Source organism: Podarcis erhardii, assembly GCF_964252035.2.
Source record: "Podarcis erhardii genome assembly, chromosome: 12".
NCBI classification, from domain to species: Eukaryota; Metazoa; Chordata; class Lepidosauria; order Squamata; family Lacertidae; genus Podarcis; species Podarcis erhardii.
Genome location: NC_138513.1, coordinates 1,392,123 through 1,414,591, shown reverse-complemented (window position 1 = coordinate 1,414,591; position 22,469 = coordinate 1,392,123). Strand labels below are relative to the sequence as shown.

The window sequence follows — 22,469 nt, the reverse complement described above, 5'->3', positions numbered from 1 at the left end:
TCCTTCCGACTGAAGCTTTTTTCACATTCCGTGCACTGATAAGGTTTCTCCCCACTGTGAGTTATTTGATGGGAAGTGAGAGCAGCCCTTTGACTGAACCTCTTTCCACATTCCAAGCACTGATATGGTTTCTCTCCTGTATGAATTCTTTGATGGGACCTGAGACCATCCTTCCGACTGAAGCTTTTTCCACATTCCAAGCACTGAGATGGTTTCTCCCTGGTATGAATTCTTTGATGGGAAGTGAGACTATCTTTTCGACTGAAGCTCTTTCCACATTCCAAACACTGGAATGGTTTCTCCCCTGTATGAATTCTTTGATGGACTGTGAAATGGGCCCTGTTTCTGAAGCTCTTTCCACATGCCAGGCACTGATATGGTTTCTCCCCGGTATGAATTCTTTGATGGGAAGTGAGTCTTTTCTTCCAAATGAAACTCTTTCCACATTCTAAGCAGTGAAATGGTTTCTCTCCTGTATGAATTCTTTGATGGGAAGTAAGACTTTTCATCTGACTGAAGCTCTTTCCACATTCTTGGCACTGATATGGTTTCTCCCTTTTGTGAGTTATTTGATGAGAAGTGAGGTTGGATTTCCGACAGAAGTTCTTTCCACATTCTGAATACTGATAGAGTTTCTTCCCCAAGAGATTTATTAGATGGGGAGTGGAGTGGGAGCTCTGGCTGAAATTCCCATGTCCCAGATATTTAAATGACTTCTGCTCTATGTGGATTTTGTCGTGCTCTCTCTTATTCTTATTTTCCAATTCATCACCACCTGCAACAAACAGAGAAACTGATTCTAGTTTCAAGAAGAAATGCAAATTCAAAACATGGGAACCTGAGATTTGAAAAGCCAGACTCTTTTCTCCAATGGATTTTGTTTAGCACAATCATGGAATCCGCACCACCTCCAATGTCATTCATCTCTTTGGTCAAACAAAAATGGAAACAAGCAAAATCAAATAACCTCACAGAAGCTACTCCAACTCAAAACCAAGATTTTAAAAAGCCTGGCCAGTTCACACCAGCCTGATCATGGTTTAAAAAGGTATCAATAGAGGAAGAAAATTCAAAGCAGGAAACAGTAGATAGCACTCCATTCAAGCTGAGCTGTAGCGGGGGAGGGTGTTAGAATCCCAGACGCTGTAGGAAGTACATTAAAATATTGGAGGTTCATCATGTACAGATATATAAAGAATTTCAAAACAGATCTTGTGTTCCAACAGGAGGCCTTACTTAGAGAGTCCATGATCCCACAATTCTCCTCCATGACTTCCTTATGCAGAGCTCTCTGGTCAGGATCCAGCAACACCCACTCCTCGTCTGTGAAACGAACAGCTACATCTTCAAAGCAAACTGAACCCTAAAAGGGAAAAGAAAAGCATATTCCTTTTAGGCACAATAAAGATTATCTTCCACACAGGGAAAAGTCCTAGAACAGATGATTAAACAGTCTGGGAGCACTTAGAAAAGGATGCTGTGATTACTAAGATATAGCATGGGTTTCTCAAAAACAAGACTTGCCAGACAAATCTCATTTCTTTTTTTGACATAATTACAATCTTGGTGGATCAGGGGAATGCTGTGGCTGTGGTATATCTTGATTTCAATAAGACTTTTGACAGTGTCCTCCATGATACTTTTGTGGTGAAGCTGGTAACATGCGGGCTGGATAAGGTAACTTGTAGATTAGTAGCTCTACAATCCTATGATTCTGTGAAATATAAGATGGGGGAAATCTGGCTTACCAGTAGTACCTATGATGAGGATCTAGGGGGTCTTAGTCAGTGCTTTTTTTCTTAAAAAATGTTTAGGGGTACTCTCATTTTCCAACTCATGTTGAAATACTGCCCCTAAATGAGGCCAAACTTAGATTCACAAAGTGTTTAGGGGTATGCATCTCCCCAGAAAAAAGCACTGGTCTTAGTAGACCACGAGCTTAACATGAGATGACTGTGTGATGCAGGAGCAAAAAATGCTAATAGCATTCTAGGCTGCACCCAACGGATCTAGTGTCCAGATCAAGGAAAGTAACAGTCCTGCTCCGTTCTGCCCTGGTCAGACCACACCTGGAATCCTTTGTGCAGTTATGGGCAACCCCAATTTAAGAACAATATTGACAAGCTGGAATGTGTGCGGGGGCGGGGGGAGGGGGTGTCTGAAAACCAAGCCTTATGAGGAACGCTTGAAGGAGCTTTATTTGTTTAGCCTGGAAAAAAGGAGACTGATAGGAGATATGATAGCCATCTTCAAATATGTAAAGGGCTGTCACATGGAAGATGGATCAAGGAACAAGAGGGAAGAGGGAACAAGATGGAGGAAGCCCTTTTCTCCTGCTCTGCACAGTAGGACCAAACCAATGGATCCAAGTTACAAGAAAAAAGCTACATGTTCAGGGAAGCTTTTAAGGTGTGACATTTTAATGTATTTTTAATCTTTGTTGGAAGCCACCCAGAGTGGCTGGGGAAACCCAGCCAGATGGGCAGGGTACAAATAAATTATTATTATTATTATTAGTATTAGTATTAGTATTAGTATTAGTATTAGTATTAGTATTAGTATTAGTATTAGTATTATTCTAAACATGAGGAAGAACTTCCTGCAGGTAAGAACTATTCAGCAGAGGAACCGACTCCCTCAGAAGGTGATGGGTTGTCCTTCCTTGGAGGTCGTTAAGCAGAACTTGGATGGACACCTGTCATGTTATTTCATTTTGTTGAAATGATTGCATTGCAGAAGGTTGGTCTAGATGACTCTTGGGATCCCTTCCAACTCTCCAAGTCTACATTCCTCTTGCTCTCTTGTTTCCTGCCTATCGATTATTCTGTTGTTTTAAAGGGATTGTTTAGCTGCACAGTTGAGTTATGGATGCTTCTTTTAAGGTCTTCATGGAATTCTTCATTGCCTTTTAACGATGGGTCTTAATCTAGGTGTGAACAGGTGGAACTCCACATGGTGGTCTTCAAACCATTCCATCTGCACAAGGATTCCTCTCTGCCTCTACTCTCCCATGCGCTGTTCTGGGCGGAGGAGAGACTTTCCTGATGCCCTAAAGCCAACTTCAAGGGGTCCCTGGGAGGAAAGCGGGGAAGCCATTGTGCAACTGATGGAGCCACTTAGGTGAATCCTGACAACGGTTTTGTATGGTTTCTTGGCGGCTTCAAAGCCAATATCAGCATTCAACAATTAGAATAAAATATGGTGATTGATAAATAATGCTGGCAATATTCAGAAGGCGAGGTAAGGTGAGGCTGCTGTTCATTATTCTCCAAATGGCAGTTTCAGCCCCTCTTGACAGCAGATTTGGCAAAAGCCAAAGGGAGAAGGAGAGACATTTCTTCAGGCCGAAAGGCAGCCTGGCTTCCCCTCTTTCCCCACAAGGCTCCTTCTTCCTACCTGGTCTGGTTCCACAGCCCCTGCTTCTCCTTCACCACCATGAGGAGATCTTGCCAGTGTCATTGTGTCACCTGTGAGAGACAAAGGTAAATGGATAGTCATGGGTTAATGCTCCTCTGAGAGGAGAAAGGGTGCCTCTCTCACTTAAGATGGGCCTCAGAAAAAGTCTCCCCACGGAATGCATTTCGGTGTTTGTACCCATAATTTAGTTCTGCAAAAATACATCTCTCCTTTTCTGGGCTCTTGGCCCCAAATGTCTCCCTCCCTCCAAAGAGCAAAGGAACCCACCGATTAGTTTCAAAAGCCACAGAATGTGACCAAACAGAGAAAAACCTCCTTCCTCCTTACCCAGCAGCCTCTTTCTGGTGACCAACGGAGTCTTCTCTGTCTCAAGGAAATCCAGGCTCCTTTCTCCAAACAGATCCTTTCCCTGATAGAACAAAGATTCAAAACAGAGAATGGGGAGCAGGATTACAAAAGAAATGACAGAGGAATTTTTTTAGGGGTATCTGATATCATTCCTAGGCTGTCCCCCCCCCCCCAAGGATGGACCATTAAGAGAGCAATTTGGAGATACTCTGTCATGTTCAGAGCCCCTTGGGAGTATCCAGAGGAAAGTCTCTCTCACCTGCTTTCTCTCTGCCTGCTTCCTCTCCTCTGCCTGACTCAGGAGGAATCCTTCGGCCAGGGCCACCGCCTGGGAACTGGTCTCCGCTCCACATTCCCTCACCCAGCTCTCCATCTCTGGTGGAAGGACAGCCAGGAACTGCTCCAAGATCACCAGGTCCAGCATCTCAGCTTTCGTGTGCCTTTCTGGCTTCAGCCACTGATGGTCAAGGTAGTAGAATTGACCACAAACCTCTCGGGGTCCATCACTCTCCTGGTGGCACAACTGCCTGAGCTGCTGGCTCTGCACATCTGAGCGGACAATGTCCTCCTCACCCAGGATCTTCTGTATGGAGCTTTCCCAGAATCCCCCACTGCTCTCGGTTTTGATGACATGGCCTCTTCCTGCTTCAGGGCCAGCTGAGTCTTGATCATCCATCTGGGCTCTCAGGAAGCCTCCAGGAAATCAGAAAGAATCCCTTGCTCTTCTGTCCTAAGCAGAGGCGTCTGCAAATCCTACAAAGCAAATACATTGTTCTGTTAGGAAACAGATGCACGGCCACAGGAAGAACAAAGTTCCCTGAGCAAGCGTGGATGAATCTTGCTAAGAACCAGGGCTGGAATTCATCACAGCCCAGACTCTGAGCCTTCTTCAAGAAACGAACAAACAAACAAACAAACAAAAGGAAGGAAGGAAGGAGAAGTAAGCCTCCAGCCCTCATAGAAGGAAAGTTGCCATGCAAAATGTCCAGGCAGGATGATGAATCTGCCTAGCTGCTTCTTTCTTTCAGTATTTTCAGTCAAGGAATGAATCAGAACTGTTATTGGCAAGCGAATCATTCTTACTGGGTTTAATTTGAACACTAGGCCAGATTGCGGGTCCCAACCCTGGAGGCCTCAAGAGTTGCTCTCCCTCTCACTATATCTCTTGATATGTGCAATGCTCATTGACTTGGGGGTCCCCCCATGCATGATCTGAACAGCCCCCCAATGCACCCTCCCCTGCAGTCCTGGCCCGCCCCCTTCTCCCCATTGAACCCAAAGCGGGAAGAGAGAGAAGGCTCACCAAATCCCGGGAGGCGCCCCCAAGGCAGCACTTGCAGAGAGAGACCAAAGCCGGGCTCCCTTTGCAGGAAGGGGCTTTTGCTCTGCTCTCCCCCCGCCTTTACTCCTGGTCTCTCCGGGAATCCTGCTCAGCCGAGCGCACCAACCTCCCGCCTGGCTCCCTCTGCGCGCTTTCTCTCTCCGAAACAGGAGTCCGGGCGGAGGGAGCCCCGCGCATTGCGCGCACCCGGAGGAGAGGCTTTATTTTGGGGGGACCTTCCTGGCCGGGGTGGGTTCTGAGCTGCTTCCTCCCTTGGCCAGGAACAGGGAAAAGGCTTTGCAAGAAGCAGGAAGCCCCTTGCTAGAACCCTGGAATGGGAGAGGGGAAGAGGAGGAGGGATAATCCTCTCTGCGATTTAGAATAACAATGGAACAAAAGCTCTGCTGTAGAGCATCAATCTATTCCTATGCATGTCCTTGCGAGGATGGACAATACCTTCCTTTGGTGTGGAGGAGCCTCTGACTTCTGGTTGGGAAACGTCATCCTCAGGATGGGGCCCCATGGGTCATCCAGTCCAACCCCTGCAATGCAGGAATCTCAGCTGAGAAAAAAGCACACCAAGAACTCAGGCCAATGTAAGTTTCAACAGTGGGAGGGGTCCCTACTCACAAGTCAATAGTCAATAGTAACAAAAACTAATCCATTCAAAAGTATGTATTCTGACAAGAATTACAAACTCAAGTAGAGATTACAAACTCTAACAGAGATTACAAACTCAAACCCATAAAGATGTATAACACAATAATTTGTTATAAAGATTTTCTCTTTCACACTCGACAATAATGTTGATCCTTATAATTTATCAGCTTGCAGATGGAAACTCGGTTTCAATCACAGAGCAGAAGTCAGAAGTCAATTATGGATCAGAAACCAGGACAGGGCCCTGTTTCGATGTATTCACCTTCATCAGCTAATTTTTAAAGGGTTGTGTAAGTTTGAAGACTTTCGGATAAATATATCCTGTTATTTTCTATGTTTCTCAGGGATAACAACTACGTGTGGGTAGATCAACATGTATCTTGAGCTGTTGTTAGCCGTCCTGAGGCCGGCTTCGGCCGGGGAGGGTGGGATATAAATATATTATTATTATTATTATTATTATTATTATTATTATTATTATTATTATTAAATTATTAAATTATTATTATTATTATTATTATTATTATTATTATTCTGTGCATTTTCCAACCTCTGCTTAAAAACCTCCAGGGCAGCAGAGTCCACCCCCCCGCCCCCCCAAGGAAGTGGGCTCCAATGTTCTTAAGCTTTGTTAAAAACAAAGTAATATTCCCGTGCTGCTGGCCCTGAACAAAGGGTTGGTTCAAGTAAAAACATGCCTTCAGCCAAGTTGGGCCCCTGGTCCCTTGAGCTGCATAGGAACTGGCCGTGTCTCCACCATTCCAGGCAGGGGGTGTTCCCAGCCCTTATGATCCTGGAAGTCAAGGCGTGTGCAGCCAGAAACGAGCAGGAGAACCAAGATCACAAGCAAAGCAGATTTGAGATGTGTGTGTTGAAATCACAGCATACAAATGGCGACCGTTTATAAACTCAGAAAGAAAACGTGTGAGAATGGGGAAAGCAGAGCATCAAAAGGAATGTTTGTGTGATAGGAGAGAATCAAAGAGAAGAGGAACATGTATAAAGCGATTAGCGTGCGAAATAGCTAAAGAGGAAGGCTATAGGCAGAAAAAACAATGAACTCTATGAGAAAAGCTTACTATTCTTAATATTCCCTACCCACTCTCTCGTACCACGTCCACCACATAAAAATTATACACTAACAAAACCAAAGAAGGCAAAATAAATGTGGAAACTGCCACCCTGGTGGCGGAGACAGCTGAAGGTAGGAGTGAAGGCACTTCCTGTAGTCCTAATGGGGAAACTGGGGGGAGTTTAGAAATAGTTGTCTGCCAAGTCCCTCTCAGACCGAGAGCAGATCAAACTTCAGGGGCACCTCAGGCCAGAAGAGCCCAGCCATGAAGCCCAGAGGCATTGGGATGGGGAGAAGTGTTTCCAGCTCTTCTTTGATGGGAAATGTTGACCTTCTCTTGCTGGCCCAGTGGGTCAACGCTCACTGGGACTGTTCTGATAGTGGTGCTTTCATGCTTTCCCTGCTTTTCAGAGGCCCTCGGCTGTTGTATTTCTTGCTGCGTATTAAAAGCAATAAGTTATCTGCAGAAAGGGAGATGTGACGTCTCAAATAATAAATAATAATAATAAATTTTATTTATATCCCGCCCTCCCCAGCCGAAGCCGGGCTCAGGGCGGCTAACAACAATCAACAATCAAACAATCAGATATTCACACATTCTAAAAATATTACATTATAAAAATCAATTAAAATCAAATTAATGGCAACTAATTAAGCAAGATTCTAAGCAGGTTGCCAGAGGAGGGAGTCAGACTGCGCCCTGACCAAAGGCCTGGTGGAACAACTCTGTCTTGCAGGCCCTGCGGAAGGATGTCAGGTCCCGCAGGGCCCTAGTCTCTTGTGACAGAGCGTTCCACCAGATTGGAGCCGCAGCCTGGCTCTAGTTGAGGCCAGCCTAACCTCTCTGAGGCCTGGGACCTTGAGGATGTTATTATTTGCAGACCGTAGGTTTCTCTGTGGGGCATACCAGGAGAGGCGGTCCCGTAGGTACGAGGGTCCTAGGCCGTATAGGGCTTTAAAGGTTAAAACCAGCACCTTAAACCTGATCCTGTACTCCACCGGGAGCCAGTGCAGCTGGTGTAGTATCGGTTGAATGTGATCTCGCAGCGAAGACCCCATAAGGAGTCTCGCCGCGGCATTCTGCACCCGCTGGAGTTTCTGGGTCAGTCTTAAGGGCAGCCCCACGTAGAGCGAGTTACAATAATCCAGTCTGGAGGTGACCGTCGCATGGATCACAGTGGCTAGGTCAGGGCGAGAGAGATAAGGGGCCAACTGCTTAGCTTGGCGGAGATGAAAAAATGCCGCCTTTGTTATAGCTGTAATCTGCGCCTCCATAGAGAGGGAGGTATCGAAGATTACACCCAAACTCTTAACGGACGGTGCTGGCACTAATTGCACCCCCGCAAGAGATGGGAGTTGCCCCCTCAATCCCATATCATCCCGCCCCAGCCAGAGGACCTCTGTCTTCGAAGGATTTAACTTCAACCGGCTCCCACGTAACCATCTAGCCACAGCTTCCAGACATCTCGCCAGTGTATCGGGGGCCGAGTCAGGATGGCCATCCATCAACAGATAGAGTTGGGTGTCATCGGCATACTGATGGCAACCCAGCCCAAAACTCCGGACAAGCTGGGCGAGGGGGCACATAAAGATGTTAAAAAGCATCGGGGAGAGAATTGCACCCTGAGGCACTCCACACACCAAGGAGTGGCGCGATGATAATTCCCCCCCGAGCGCCACCCTCTGTCCCCGACCAGAGAGAAACGAGCGCAGCCATTGAAGGACTGTGCCCTGGATCCCCACGTCGGCAAGGCGGTGGTCCAGGAGTTCGTGATCGACCATGTCGAAGGCTGCTGACAGATCTAGAAGAATCAGCAGCCCCGACCCGCCTCGATCCAGCTGCCTACGGAGATCATCTGTTAGGGCGACCAGAGCCGTCTCGGTCCCATGACCAGCACGGAAGCCGGACTGGAATGGATCCAGAGCAGATGTTTCATCCAGAAACCTACCAAGCTGTTCAGCAACCGCTCTCTCAATCACCTTACCCAGGAATGGAAGATTCGAGACCGGGCGGTAATTGGATAGATCTAAGGGATCTAATGATGTTTTCTTTAAGAGCGGACGCACCACTGCCTCCTTCAGTTCCCCTGGGAATATCCCGGTGCCAAGGGACAAATTGATGATATCCCCCATGGGGGCCCGCACCTCGTCTGGACACGCTCTAATCAGCCATGACGGGCACGGGTCAAGAGGACAGGTGGTGGGCTTTCCAGCTTGGAGGAGTCTGTCCACATCGGCTGGAGATATAAATAAAGCTAGTGGGTTGTAATGTGACTAAATGAGTGTGCCAGCAAAAAGATTTGCACTAGTGCAAGGAGGCATCCCTGCCTCACTCTCCTTCCTCCCAGTGCACCTTGTGTATCCCCCCACATCTGCTCTCAAAGGTTGAGGGACTCCCAGAGCAGATTTGGGGGGAGGGAGAGGAGAGGGGGAGAGCGTTCCGTTGCACAATGAGAAATCCTTACACGGGCGCTGCCAACCTTTGGGGCCAGTGAAAACAAAAATCTTTCCTTCTTCCGTTATGGCTTATCCAAGAGCCTGTAAAGGTAAAGGGGCCCCTGACCATTAGGTCCAGTCGTGACCGACTCTGGGGTTGCGGCTCATCTCGCTTTACTGGCCGAGGTAGCCGGCGTACAGCTTCGGGGTCATGTGGCCAGCAGGACCAAGCCGCTTCTGGCAAACCAGAGCAGCGCACAGAAATGCCGTTTACCTTCCTGCCAGAGCGGTACCTATTTTTCTACTTGCACTTTGATGTGCTTTCAAACTTCTAGGTTGGCAGAAGCAGGGACCGAGCAGCGGGAGCTCACCCCATCCATATAGAGTCCTTAAGTGGGTTCTCTATTGGTAGGAGAAAATAACAGAGACCAACCAGAGAATATTGAGAAGCAAAGCAGCTAGGAAGCCTGATCTTTATTAAAGCTGTTGCAACAGAGTGCTCCTCTCACACGGAGGACCCAGAACCAAGGTGTGCCTGCCCTTATATAGACATTTTTAATTCCCTGCCCTACCCTGTGGTTTAAATATGTAACCCACATGTCTGAAGCAGCACAGGAAGACAGTCCTGAAACCATTTTAATTCCCAAGCTGACCAAATGTTTCTCTGAAAGGAGGGAGGAGGTGGAAAAAAACCTTCCTTGTTACAGGAATTTAGTAATCACCATTTCAAAGGAATGGCCAGACTACCAGGAAAGGTAATCAGATAACAGATGACCTGTCAGACAGGAAAAACAACAACATTCAAATTTCTGTTGTAGACCGCCTTTTCTGTGATGTAGGTATGATGTTTGTGGGGGGTGGTCTTGCGCTCCAGGGCAGAACAAGGGGAAATGCACGAAGGGGCACGAAAGCCCCACTATCGGTTGACCCACTGGGATGACCCCTCCTCCTGCTTCTTGCAGAGCCTTTGCCCTGCCAGCTGCTCCTCCCGTTCGTGGCCAAGGAAGGGGGCAGCTCAGAGCCCGGCCAGGACGCCCCCCCCCAATGAAGCCTCTCTTCTGGCTGCGCGCGATGCCCGGGGCTCCTCCGGGACTCCTGCTTTCCAGAGGGACGGGGCGAGGGGTGAGCTTGCTCCGCTCGGCTTTGCAAGGGTTAAAAGGAGCGGAGCCGGATTACTAAAGGGGGGAAGGAAGGAAGGCAGGTTTTCCAGAGCAGAGTCCCTTGCTGCCAGGGGAGGAATGTGCATATTTTGTCTTCCCCCTGCGCAAGCGCTGCCTCTGCGGCGTCTCCTGGGATCTGGTGAGTCTCCCCTCTCTTTCCCCTTCGGGTACATTGGGGAGAAGGAGTGGGGTCCCAGGGCTGCAGGGGGAGGGCGCCTGTTCAGATGCACGGAGCCCCCCCATAAAAAATCGGGGAGCAGAGGTTCCTCCCCCTTCCTGAAAAACGAAAGCCAGGGAGGGGGCGAGTTTGCAAGAAGTCTGCAGCTCTGTTCTTACTTTGCATCCCAACTCTGTTTGCCACGGGGGGTGTGTGTGTGTGTGTGTGTGTGTGTGTGTGTGTGTGTGTGTGTCATACTTTAACCGACTCTCCTCATTCCCACGCCGTGTGTGTGTGTGTGTGTGTGTGTGTGTGTGTGTGTGTCATACTTTAACCGACTCTCCTCATTCCCACGCCATTTTAACCCTTAAAGAAAGGTGAATTTGGGCTCCACCTCCCTCCATGAACCCAGAAGAGGGAAGTCACGTAGACAGCAGGAACAGGGCATCCCCCCATAATTCCCCACGCGTGAGAGCACAGACACGGCCCCCCACCCAGGGAGTGATCAGGGGGGCAACACCAGACATCCAGAGGCAGTTTAGCAAGTTGGGTGTTCTGAAAGCCCATCTCCAGAGAAGTCCTGAGGGCAAGGAGATGGAAAGCGTTTTATTGTTCTTTCGGTGGCGGGGACTGTTGTAAACAAAATCTGCACTTCTTCCCTTATGGGGTCTCCAAGAGCCCATATAGAGTCCTTAAGTGGGTTCTCTATTGGTAGGAGAAAATAACAGGCCAGCCAGAGAATATTGAGAAGCAAAGCAGCTAGTAAGCCTGATCTTTATTAAAGCTGTTGCAACAGAGTGCTCCTCTCACACGGAAGACCCAGAACCAAGGTGTGCCTGTCCTTATATAGACATTTTTAATTCCCTGCCCTGGAGTCCAAGACCACCCCTTCATACATCATACATACATCACAGAAGGGGTGTAACCCAAGACCACCCCCCACAAACATCATGCCTACATCACAGAAAAGGCGGTCTACAACAGAAATTTGAATGTTGTTGTTTTTCCTGTCTATCAGGTTATCTGATAATGCCTTATCTGATTGCCTTTCCTGGTAATCTGGCCATTTCTTTGAAATGGTGATATCCCAATTCCTGAGACAATGGGAAAGTTCCCTCACCCCCTCCCTCCTGCAGAGAAAACATTTGGTCAGTTTGGGAGTCAAATGGTTTCAGGGCGGTCTTCCTGTGCTGCTCCAGACATGTGGTCCACATATCTATGTATGCGCTTGGTTGGTACAGTTATGAACATTTATTACATATATAAGACCTTAAATTTTTTTTTTATAGTACTTAAGAGGTGTTGGGAAAGGTGTCTGATAAAGTGACCTAATGTTGAACTTGTGTAACCCTTGTATAAAGGTAAAGGTACCCCTAACCGTTAGGTCCAGTCGTGGACGACTCTGGGGTTGCATGCTCATCTCGCTCTATAGGCCGAGGGAGCCGGCGTTTGTCCGCAGACAGCTTCCGGGTCATGTGGCCAGCACGACTGAGCCGCTTCTGGTGAACCAGAGCAGCACACGGAAACATCCTTTACCTTCCCGCCAGAGAAGACCTATTAATCTACTTGCACTTTGGTGTGCTTTTGATCTGCTAGATGGGCAGGAGCTGGGACAGAGCGATGGGAGCTCACCCCATCACGAGATTTGAACCCCCGACCTTCCGATCGGCAAGCCCTAGGCTCTGTGGCTTAGACCACAGCGCCACCCACGTCCTTGTGTACCCCTCCCCATTTGTGACATGCTAGTGATGTAGTGATGATGTATCAATGATGCCTCTCAAAGTGTACTCTGGGGGAAAGAGGGAAGGTTTTGAGGTCAATGTTACCCCATGCTTGGGGTTCTTACTCCTGTGGGGACCTGTTGCACAACAGTAAAGATCATGGTCTACTGGCTGCTGTTTTGCTCCAAATTACTTGGCTGGAACTTCCTTCCTTTACTGACTGCATGGATCTGCAGGGGACTTGTACCCCAACGAGCTGGGCTGCTGAGTAGTCCTTCACCCCACAATATTTTCCCCTTAACAGCAGCAAATAAATAAGGACTGTTGGAAGATGGAGGTGTTAATGGAGAAATCTGAGGGCTCCTTTGGACAAAAAACAAGGACACCAGCCAGGAAGACCAGAGCAAAACAGCAGCCAGTAGGCTTGGTCTTTATTGAAGACAGTCGCGACAGGACTCCCACCTGCCACCAGGTGAAACAAGATGGAGGCCCCAAACAAAAGAGAACCCAAACTTTTATTAGATGCTAATCCCCCATGCTACACCCCCCGAACTACATCACTCATACATCACGGTTACATCATGAAAGGGGGGTCTGGTGGCAGTAATCTCAGCATCCTGGACCCTGCCCCATGGTTCTCCTTGCCCTCCACCAAACACCCATCAAGTGGAACAAAAGAGATATTTACATTTCCCTGTTTCCCAGCCAAGTGAATCACACCCTTTTGTCTTCATCTGGGTTTGTTATTTCTGGAATGGCTACCTGTCTGGCACTCAGGTATCAGGATGCCAGGGATTATCACTCAGGCAGAGGGGCGTCTGAGTAGCTGAGCTCACATGTCTATATGAATTTCTGAAGTTTTTCCAGTGAGACAGTACATAGATAACATTTATCAGTGAATTCTTACATTTGGTATTGTGCAGCAAAGGCCCTTTGAATAAATAGGAAGAAACTGTGATGAAGTGTTTTGTGGGGAGAAATCACAAAAGTCACAAAAGTGATTGTGCTGATTTTGGTAGTGGGCTGCATGTGCATGATATCTGCTGGAGGGGCAACAACCCCCCAACCTATACATAAATTCCTGCAACAGAGGGCAGAAAAAAGAAAGCACTTTTTCATATGGTGCAGAACCTATGGAACTCCCTCCCACAAGAGGCAGGGATGGCCACCAAGCTAAAGGGCTTGAAAAGCAGGAGGAGCTCTTTAAAGCTTTCTAGGACCGCTTAGCCAGGATGGCTCTGCTCTGTCCTCCTCAGTTGGAGATAGGGATACTTCTGAATTGCAATTGCTGAAAATTACACTTGGTACAACCTCACTTGTCCTTCACAGTTCTGACTTCATTCATTGACTGAAAATGCTGAAAGGCAGGAGCAACTAGGCTGATCCATCTGACAGAAATTCCGTTTCTGTTTCCTTTCCTGCACATTTTGCATAGTAACTTCCAGGAGGACAAGATGCTGGCTGCTTTTCCATCTTCTTCTCTGTCTTCTTTCTGTAAAGAAAGGTCAGAGTTTGGGCTGTAGTGTAGTCTGTCCCTAGTTCCTAGCAAAACTCATCCATGCTTAGTCAGGGGCCCTCTTTTTTTCTCCTGACCGTGTATCAATTTCATATGTATTTGCTTTGCAGGATTTACCTCTCCTTAGGACAGATGGAACTGGGCAGAAGACCAAGGGCTTACTTCTGATCTCTTGGAGACTTCCCGAGAGCCCAAATGGATGAGCAAGATTCATCTGGCCCAGAAGGAGGAAGAGGCCATGCCAAACAAACTGGGAGCAGTGGGGGATTCTGGGAAAACTCTGTGCAGAAGATCCTGGGTGAGGAGGACACCCTCCACTCTGATATGAAGAGCCAGCAGTTCAGGCAGTTCTGCTACCTGGAGACTGAAGGACCCCGAGAGGTTTGCAGCCGACTCCACCACCTTGACCGTCGATGGCTGAAGCCAGAAAGGCACACGAAAGCTCAGATGCTGGACCTGGTGATCTTGGAGCAGTTCCTGGCTGTCCTTCCACCAGAGATGGAGAGCTGGGTGAGGGAATGTGGAGCAGAGACCAGTTCCCAGGCGGTGTCCCTGGCCGAAGGATTCCTCCTGAGTCAGGCAGAGGAGAGGAAGCAGGCAGAGCAGCGGGTGAGAGAGACTTTCCTCTAGATAATCCTTTTTTTTTTATAATAATAATTCTTATTCAGTTTTTAAAACACATAATAAAAGGCAAACACATCACAAAATACAAACAAACATAAACAAATCAAACATAAATAAATTCATAATCTTATTTTCTTGTAACTTCTTTCAGTCGACTTCCCCATACCTCCCTTTCGCTGCATCCTTATTTTAGAAAGAATTTTTTAGCAACCCTTTAGTCAATTTATCCATTTAGTTCCCTTCATTAAATTCCCATAAATTCCCTCTAGATAATCCTAAGGGGCTCCAAACAGGAGGGAGAGTTTCCCCAAACTCTCTTCTAATGGCCCATCTATTTTTTTTTTTTAATAATATTTATTGAACATTTTCAAATATAACAGAAAAAAGAAAAATAAAACATCCATTTTGTAACCTTATTTTCCTTGATATCCTTTCAGGACTTCCTCGCCCCACCCCCTTTTGTATTCCAATTCCTTCAAATAGATTCAACAAGTTCTTACCCCAAATTTTAAACTTATTATGATTAACCCAATGTTAAAAATGTTTTTCCATCCCCTAAAATCGACCCCGCTCCCTTCCACAAGTTCCCCTCTTTAATATGCAGAACAGGTTAAAATAAAAAAAGATAGAAAAAAGAATAAAGTATAGTTTAACACCCTTTGGATTCCAATATCCCCCCCCCCTTTCCCGGTTGCGTTCCCCAGTGTCCATCCCTGCTGTCATCCTGGAGATCCCACATCTAGGCCGAAATCCTTCACAAGTCCACTTTGCCGTCTTTTTAAAAGTCTTTGCCGCCTTTTTGGTCATCTTTAATTTTGAACGTCCAATCTTGGAAAAACTCTGTCTCAAAAAGGCCCATTTTTTTCCATCCAAATCTCTGTATTCAAGAGCAAAAACTCCAATTTTGTTTCTTTAGACCTTTCAAATCTGGATGTCCCAAATGTTCCCACTTCCAACTTTATCCAATTCTTATTGTTCATGTTGTTCTTGTTATTCTCTCTCCTCACTTTCCTCTAGTTTCATTTCCTGCTCCCCTGCAAAAATGTTCTAATTCCAAAAGCTTCTAAATCCTCTACAGAGGCTTTGTTATTCAGGAACAAAACTTTACGTCAAGTCCCTTCCATTCTTCAATAGATAAATCCATTGTCTCCTTTAGTGTAGAGACCTCTGTAGACAAAATAGTATTCCATTTCTGCAGTTTCCCAGGAGATAAAAAGTCCTATTCAAATTCCATACCAGCAATACTTGTAGTGTCCCACATCCCCTCTAGAGGGATTATAGTAACTCAGTTTCCTTCCAGATCACACCCAACAGTCAAAGTAACTTGTTATTCCTTATTTTAAACAGTTAATATCCAATTTGTAACGAATATAACCGGCAAAGTCCTCGTAACAAAGTTCTCTTTTTATTCTTCAACTTTGACAGCTCCTTTGACAGCTGTCAAAGCCTCTGTTGCTCCTCTCCCGGCGCTCTCGCGGATCGCTCCCGGTTCACGGGGGGGTTGCCTTTTAGCTCACATTTTACTTTTCTCCTCCAGCCCAATCTTATAGTTTTCCATCGTGAAATTAATAACTTTTTCAAGATAAGGTAGCACTCGATCTTAGTTGTCAAATCCTTTGCTTTAATTCCTCTACAACCGGGGGGAGACTGACTTCCTTTTTGCACCTCCCCCGCTCACTCCGATTTTTTTTTTAAAAAATTCCCTTTTTAAGTCCAGTTTCCAATTACTCACGGGTTGTTCTTTTTGATCCAAATTTTCAATGGAAGAAGTCAGCGCTCTCCGCCGAATGGCATGCAGCTTCGCTCGGCAGGGGAAGCGGAGGACTCATAGCACCACACCCCCCCGGCACCCGCTCCGCAGCCTTTAAAAAGGCTCCTTCGCGGGTCGGGGGGCGCAAACGGTGCCCGCCGAGTCACCATGCCCATGGGTTTCAGCGCCCATGGTTTTTGAGGGTCCCCGCGTCGCCGGCGCAGTAGGACCCAGCCCCTGCCGAGCTGGCTCCCTCCGGAGCTCGGAGGGAGTCCGCCATTCGGCGATGGCGCCAACCCGAAGTCCCATGGCCCATCTATTTTTGGAAAGCCTTAAGTGAATGGTATTAGATACCCCTATTTTCCCTCAGCCATTCCTTTTCTAATCCATCTCCCCATCCTGTTTTGAATCTTTGTTGCTCTTTCAGGGAAAGGATCTGTTTGTAGAAAGGAGCCTGGATTCCTCTGAGGCAGAGAAGACTCCATTGGACACCAGAGAGAGGCCGCTGGGTAAGGAGGAAGGAGGTTTTTTTTATGTCTGGTCACATTCTGTTCATTTTGGAACTATTCTGTAGGTTCTTTTAATCATTTGGGGCCAAGACCCCAAAGGAGGGGAGATGTATTTTTGCACAACTAACATATGAAATGGGTACAAACATCAACATTCACTCAGCAGGTGAGGCTTTTAGAAAGGCTCTTCTGTATTTTGTGCTGTGCTGCTTAAACCTCTGAGAAGCAGGCGCTAAGACTTCCCATTTACCTTTTGGTCTTGCAGCTGACAGAAGGACGATGGCAAGACCTCCTCATCCATCTTTTCCTGGTGTAGGGGAAGCAGTGGCTGTGGAAAGAATTCAGGTAGGAGGAAGGAGCATTGTGGGGAAGGAGGCTGAGGGACGGGGCAGCCAGGTGCCTCTGGGCCAGGATGAATCCCTCTCCTCATCTTGGTTTCTGTCATGCCTGTTTTTAACAAAGGCTTAAAATGCAATTCCAGAAGGTTAATAAACAACTATCTCACCTTAACTGGCCTTATGAATATTGCTGGTATTATTTATCCGTAATTGTAGTTTTAGTTATTGATTTGCCATTTAATATTAAAATAGGCTTCTAACCATAAAAATAATAGTGGCCAGGATTCACCAAATGAGCCCCATCGGTTGCACTTTCTCCCTCCTTCCCCTCCTGTGACCCCCTGCACCCCCTTGAAGTTGGTCTTAGGGCATTGGGGAGGTTTCCCCTCCAGAACATCAAACGGGGAGAGGAAAGGGGATCCTTCCATCTGGGAAACAGGAATGCTTGTGCAGACTGAGTTGAAGAACGCCATGTGGAGCTCCACCGATTTACACATAGATTAATACCCATCATTAAAAGACACAATGAAAGACATGTAAAAGAAGCATCCATAATTAAAATGTACAACCAAACAATCTCATTAAAAGAACACAGCAATTAACAGGCAGAAAACAACAAAGCAATGTGTAGTAGATAATGTTTTCTAAGAAGAAGACTTTCCCCTTTTTATATTAGGGTCCGGTGTGCTTTGAAGATGTAGCTGTTCATTTCACAGACGAGGAATGGGCGTTGCTGGATCCTGACCAGAGAGCTCTGCATAAGGAAGTCATGGAGGAGAATCGTGGGATCATGGACTCTCTCGGTAAGGCTCCCTGTTGGATCATGATATTTGTTTAGAAATATATTTTGATGGGGCTCAACAGTGCTGCCTACAGCATCTGATATTTTAACATCCCACAGCTCACCTAGATTGGAGGGCTATCTGCTGTTTTGTCAGTGAATATTCTTTCTCCAATTTTGCCATTTTAAACCACAATCAGGTTGCACTGATCTGCCCAGGACTTTTAAAATGTAGGCTTTGAAGTTATTAGGGAACTTAAAGTAACTTCTGTCATCTTATTTGTTTTTGCTTGTGTGCATTTTTGGTAGTCCAAAGAGACGACAGACATTGGAGGTGGCACAGATTTCATGGCTGGGCTCAACAAAATCCATTAAAGAAGAGATTCTGGCTTTTGGATCCTTGTTGTTCCAATATTATTATTTTTTTGAAAAATAATTTTTATTCATTTTCAGTACAAATCTTCCAATTACTAACAGATCAAATCATAACAAATCACAAACAATATTGCCAAGTATATATTCCAAATTCAAATAATTTCAAAAGGGGGACTCCCCAAGGCCTGGATTTCAAGAGATAATGTCAATAATTAGTCCTCTGCTTTCTTCCTTGTTCTAATCCAAATTCATAATTCTGTTGTTAACCATCCTCATCTTCTCAATCAGTCAGTCACTGGACCATCTTGTTGGACAAGTCCTTATAGCTATAAGTACACAGAAGGCAGGTTTTATTCAATATGATCCATATCAGTCTTTGTCAGATTAACTTGTAACACAGTCCTCCTTCAATCTGCCATTTCTTGCTCTGAAAGATTCTGGGCCTTCATCCAAGGTTAAAAAACAATGACGAAGTGTTTTCTTAACGAGCTGGTATTTCAAAGACATGTCTCCAATAATTGCTGTAGTCTAGGATGTACTTCTCAGTCAGTAAGTTATATGAAAATAATTTCCGGTTTCTCTAACAAAATCCATGCCAGCTTTCCTGGGCCCTAAGAAAACTGGCAGGAATCCATAAATCACAATCAGACTCTCTTCAAACCATATACGCAAATAATCCAAACAAATATATTTTTATATGAAGTATCCCCCTTTTATAATCCAAAAGGTATCTCCATCTCCTCAGAGGTTTCTTCTTTCCTTGCTGTGCAACAACAGTCACCATTTTTTTGTTCCCCTCCTCAGCCTGAGCCACTTTCGTTTCTGATCTTATTTTGCCAGATCAAATTAGGGCTCTCCGCCAAGAACTATACAAGTATGTATCCAATTATTCTTTACACCTCCTGCATTTCCTTTAGGTAATTAACTTTTTCTTTCCTGGTGAGGTTTGCCAAATCATGAAGTAGCAAATATAATGAAAACAAAAGAACGGCACACACTCACCTCATTAATCCAAATGCCAAAAGAAGAATCTCTTTGAACTTGGTGTCCAGCGAATGTATAGTTTGGCAGATTGTTTCTTTTATCTCCTTCCATCCAGAACATGCCTGTCGTTAGTCAGAATCTTATTAATTTTTAGAAAGCAGGTGTCCCCTGCTCTTGGGAGTGGCTCTGGGGCGTGCCCAGTTTCATCCCAGGCTCGGCACCCAGTGTCCCAGCCCCCACATCTTGTTGCAGGTGGCTGATAATGGAAATCTGTGGGTGAGACACACACCCCTACCCTGGAGGGGTCAGCAGGACTAATTACCCTCATATTATCCCTGAATTTCTGGCACAACCAGTGGTCCAATCTCATGAGAGGCAGCCATTTCCCTCGGCAAGAAAACAGGAAGCTGTTTGTTCCAATATTTAAGACCTTTATTTCTTCTCGAAGCTCTAATCAGTTTCTTTCTTTGTTGCAGGTGGCGATGAATTGGAAAATAAGAATAAGGGAGAGCATGACAAAATCCACATGGAAGAGAAGCCATTTAAATATCCGGGACATGGGAATTTCAGTCAGAGCTCCCACTCCACTCCCCATCTAATAAATCTCTTGGGGAAGAAACTCTATCAGTATTCGGAATGTGAAAAGAACCTCTGTCGAAAATCCAACCTCTCTTCCAATGAAATAAATCACAGCGGGGAGAAACCATATCAATGCTTGGAATGTGGAAAGAGCTTCAGTCAGAAGGCCAATCTCACTTCCCATCAAAGGATTCATACAGGGGAGAAACCATATCTGTGCACGGAATGTGGAAAGAGCTTCGCCTGGAGGAAAAGTCTCACTTCCCATGAAATAATACATACGGGGAAGAAACTATATCCATGCTTTGAATGTGGAAAGAGCTTCAGTCATGGCATCACCCTCACAGTCCACCAAAGAATCCATACTGGTGAGAAACCATATGAGTGCTTGGAGTGTGGAAAGAGCTTCCGTCAAAGGGCTGCTCTGGCTTCCCATCAAATAACTCACAGCATGGAGAAACCATATCAGTGCATGGAATGCGGAAAGAGTTTCGGTCGAAAGGATAGTCTCACTGCCCATCAAATAATTCACACAGGGAAGAAGCCATATCAGTGCTTAGAGTGTGGAAAGAGCTTCAGTCGAAAGAATGTTCTCAGTTGTCATGAAAGAATTCACACAGGGGAGAAACCATATCAGTGCTTGGAATGTGGAAAAAGCTTCCCTCAGAGCGCCAGTCTCGTGTACCATCAAAGAATCCATACAGGGGAAAAACAATATCAGTGCACAAAATGTGAGAAGAACTTCATTAATATGGCCTCTCTCACTTCCCATCAGATAACTCACAGTGGGGAAAAATTATATCTGTGCATAGAATGTGGAAAGAGCTTTCGTTGGAAGAAAAGTCTCATGTCCCATCAGAGAATTCATAAAGGGGAGAAACCATATCTGTGTGTTGAATGTGGAAAGAGCTTCAGTCAGAGGACCAGTCTCATAATCCATCAAAGAATTCATACAGGGGAGAAACCTTTTCAATGCCTGGAATGTGGAAAAAGCTTTAGTCGGAAGGATAGCCTTACTTCCCATCAAAGAATTCACACTGGGGATAAACCATTTATATGCTTGGAATGTGGAAACAGCTTCAATTCCAAGAGGGGTCTCACTTCCCATCAAAGAATCCATACGGTGGAGAAACCATAGCAGTGCTTGGAATGTGAAAAGAGCTTCAGACATAGCTCCAATCTCACTCTCTGTGAAATAGCTCATGGCGGGCGGGCGGGGGGGGGGGGAATCACAGAGGCATATAATTGTATCAGAGCAGGGGCTCTGCAGGTCATCTAGTCCATCCCTCTACAATGCAGCAATCTTCACCCTCTGCTTAAAACCCACCAAGAGAGAGAACCCACCACCTTCTGAGGCAGCCAGTTCCACTTTGAAATAGCTTTTACCTGCAGAAGATTCTTCCTCATGTTTAGTCTGCATCTCTTTTCTTCTTATTGTTATTATTAGTTGAATTTATATACTGCCCTATACCCGGGGGTCTCAGGGCAGTTCACAGAGTAAAATCAAGATATAAAACCACAAAATACATAATAAGAATAAAAACAACCACCCAATAGCCCCCCCCCAAATATGCAAATACAGTGGTGCCTCGCAAGACGAAAAGAATCCGTTCCGCGATTCTCTTCATCTAGCGGTTTTTTCGTCTTGCGAAGCAAGCCCGTTGACGGCTTAGCGGATTAGCGCTTTTAGCAGTTTAGCGGCTTTTAGCAGCTTAGCGGATAAGCGGCTTAGAAAAAGGGGGGGGGAGGAAAAAAAACCCGCAGGAACTCGCAAGACATTTTCGTCTTGCGAAGCAAGCCCATAGGAAATTCATTTTGTGAAGCACCTCCAAAATGGAAAACTCTTTCGTCTAGTGAGTTTTCCATCTTGCGAGGCATTCGTCTTGCGGGGCACCACTGTACACTTAAATCTGGGGTGCAATTACACTGGAGCACAATAATATAAATTGAAAATAAAATGCTTACAACTTGTAACTTAAATTCTTGCAACTTGCATCCATTGGTGAGGGTCCTCTCCTCCAGAGTAGGGGAAAACAGGTTTGCTTCACCTGCTATGGGATGAAACCTGCCACAATGGATGGCAATGTTGAATATAATTTCTCTCAGGACGCGTGCCAAATCAGGAGATTGCTGATGATTGATGAAAGCCCTTACCAGGGATTCATTAAAGGGGAATTGTTGTGGAATAGCAAAGATAATTGGGTCCAGAAGACTAATTTGACACTGGGAGTAAAATAAAGCTGAAACAAGAAAATTCATGTTTATTTATTTATAGACCTTCCTACTGTGTACAAAACATAGACTAGCATGTTTAAAGCAAGGGATAATAATTCCCCAAGGTTCTTGAAAGGTTGATCTCCTCAGATTAGTTAGATCAAGGAAGCCTTGAAAGGAGAGTTATTAGTTTTCCTCTCAGTCATTTTGTGTTTTATATTGCTATGTTGTGGTATTCAATGCTTGTAAAAGTGTGTTGTTTTGTACCTAAGGCCAATAGGTAGATTGATAACTTTGATAAAGTGTGGTCATAACCCTTGAAAAGGTTATGATCACCGGGGGGGGGGGGGATGATATAAGAATTAGTGACCCCAGGTGTATATTTTTATTGTTTTAGTAATATTTCAGTGTTTCACTTGAATTGCATTTAGCCTTTTAGATTGTATTAGGCTTGTTTTTGTGTGTGTTGTGCATTTGTGAGTCTCCCCCCTCTCTTGCTGCATTCCG

The 22,469-nt window shown here is 45.8% G+C and overlaps 2 protein-coding genes across 6 annotated transcripts in view; one reads left to right on the top strand and one right to left on the bottom strand.

The window, feature by feature from the left end:
• LOC309325899 (uncharacterized protein) overlaps positions 1-22,469 on the bottom strand; it is a 77,726-nt gene that overhangs the window by 26,353 nt on the left and 28,904 nt on the right. Inside the window, exons 1-5 of one of the 5 annotated variants that reach the window (XM_081834252.1) lie at positions 5,069-5,350; positions 4,025-4,518; positions 3,745-3,826; positions 3,397-3,467; positions 1,237-1,363 (exon numbers count right to left, since the gene is read on the bottom strand). The exons of 1 other annotated variant lie outside the window; for it this stretch is intronic. In XM_081834252.1, coding sequence (XP_081690378.1) covers positions 1,237-1,363; positions 3,397-3,467; positions 3,745-3,826; positions 4,025-4,441 — 697 coding nt within the window. In that variant the 5' untranslated portion in view covers positions 4,442-4,518; positions 5,069-5,350. Of the gene's footprint in view, positions 1-1,236; positions 1,364-3,396; positions 3,468-3,744; positions 3,827-4,024; positions 4,519-5,068; positions 5,351-22,469 lie in introns of those variants that run through there. 3 more of the 5 variants (XM_081834251.1, XM_081834250.1, XM_081834253.1) reach the window with 3 other exon arrangements.
• On the top strand, positions 10,184-21,323 carry LOC309325938 (uncharacterized protein). The gene is made up of 6 exons (XM_081834345.1): positions 10,184-10,553; positions 13,919-14,417; positions 16,610-16,691; positions 16,957-17,036; positions 17,706-17,832; positions 19,646-21,323. The coding sequence occupies exons 2-6, from the start codon at positions 14,004-14,006 to the stop codon at positions 20,884-20,886; spliced, it is 1,944 nt and encodes a 647-aa protein (XP_081690471.1). The 5' UTR covers positions 10,184-10,553; positions 13,919-14,003; the 3' UTR covers positions 20,887-21,323.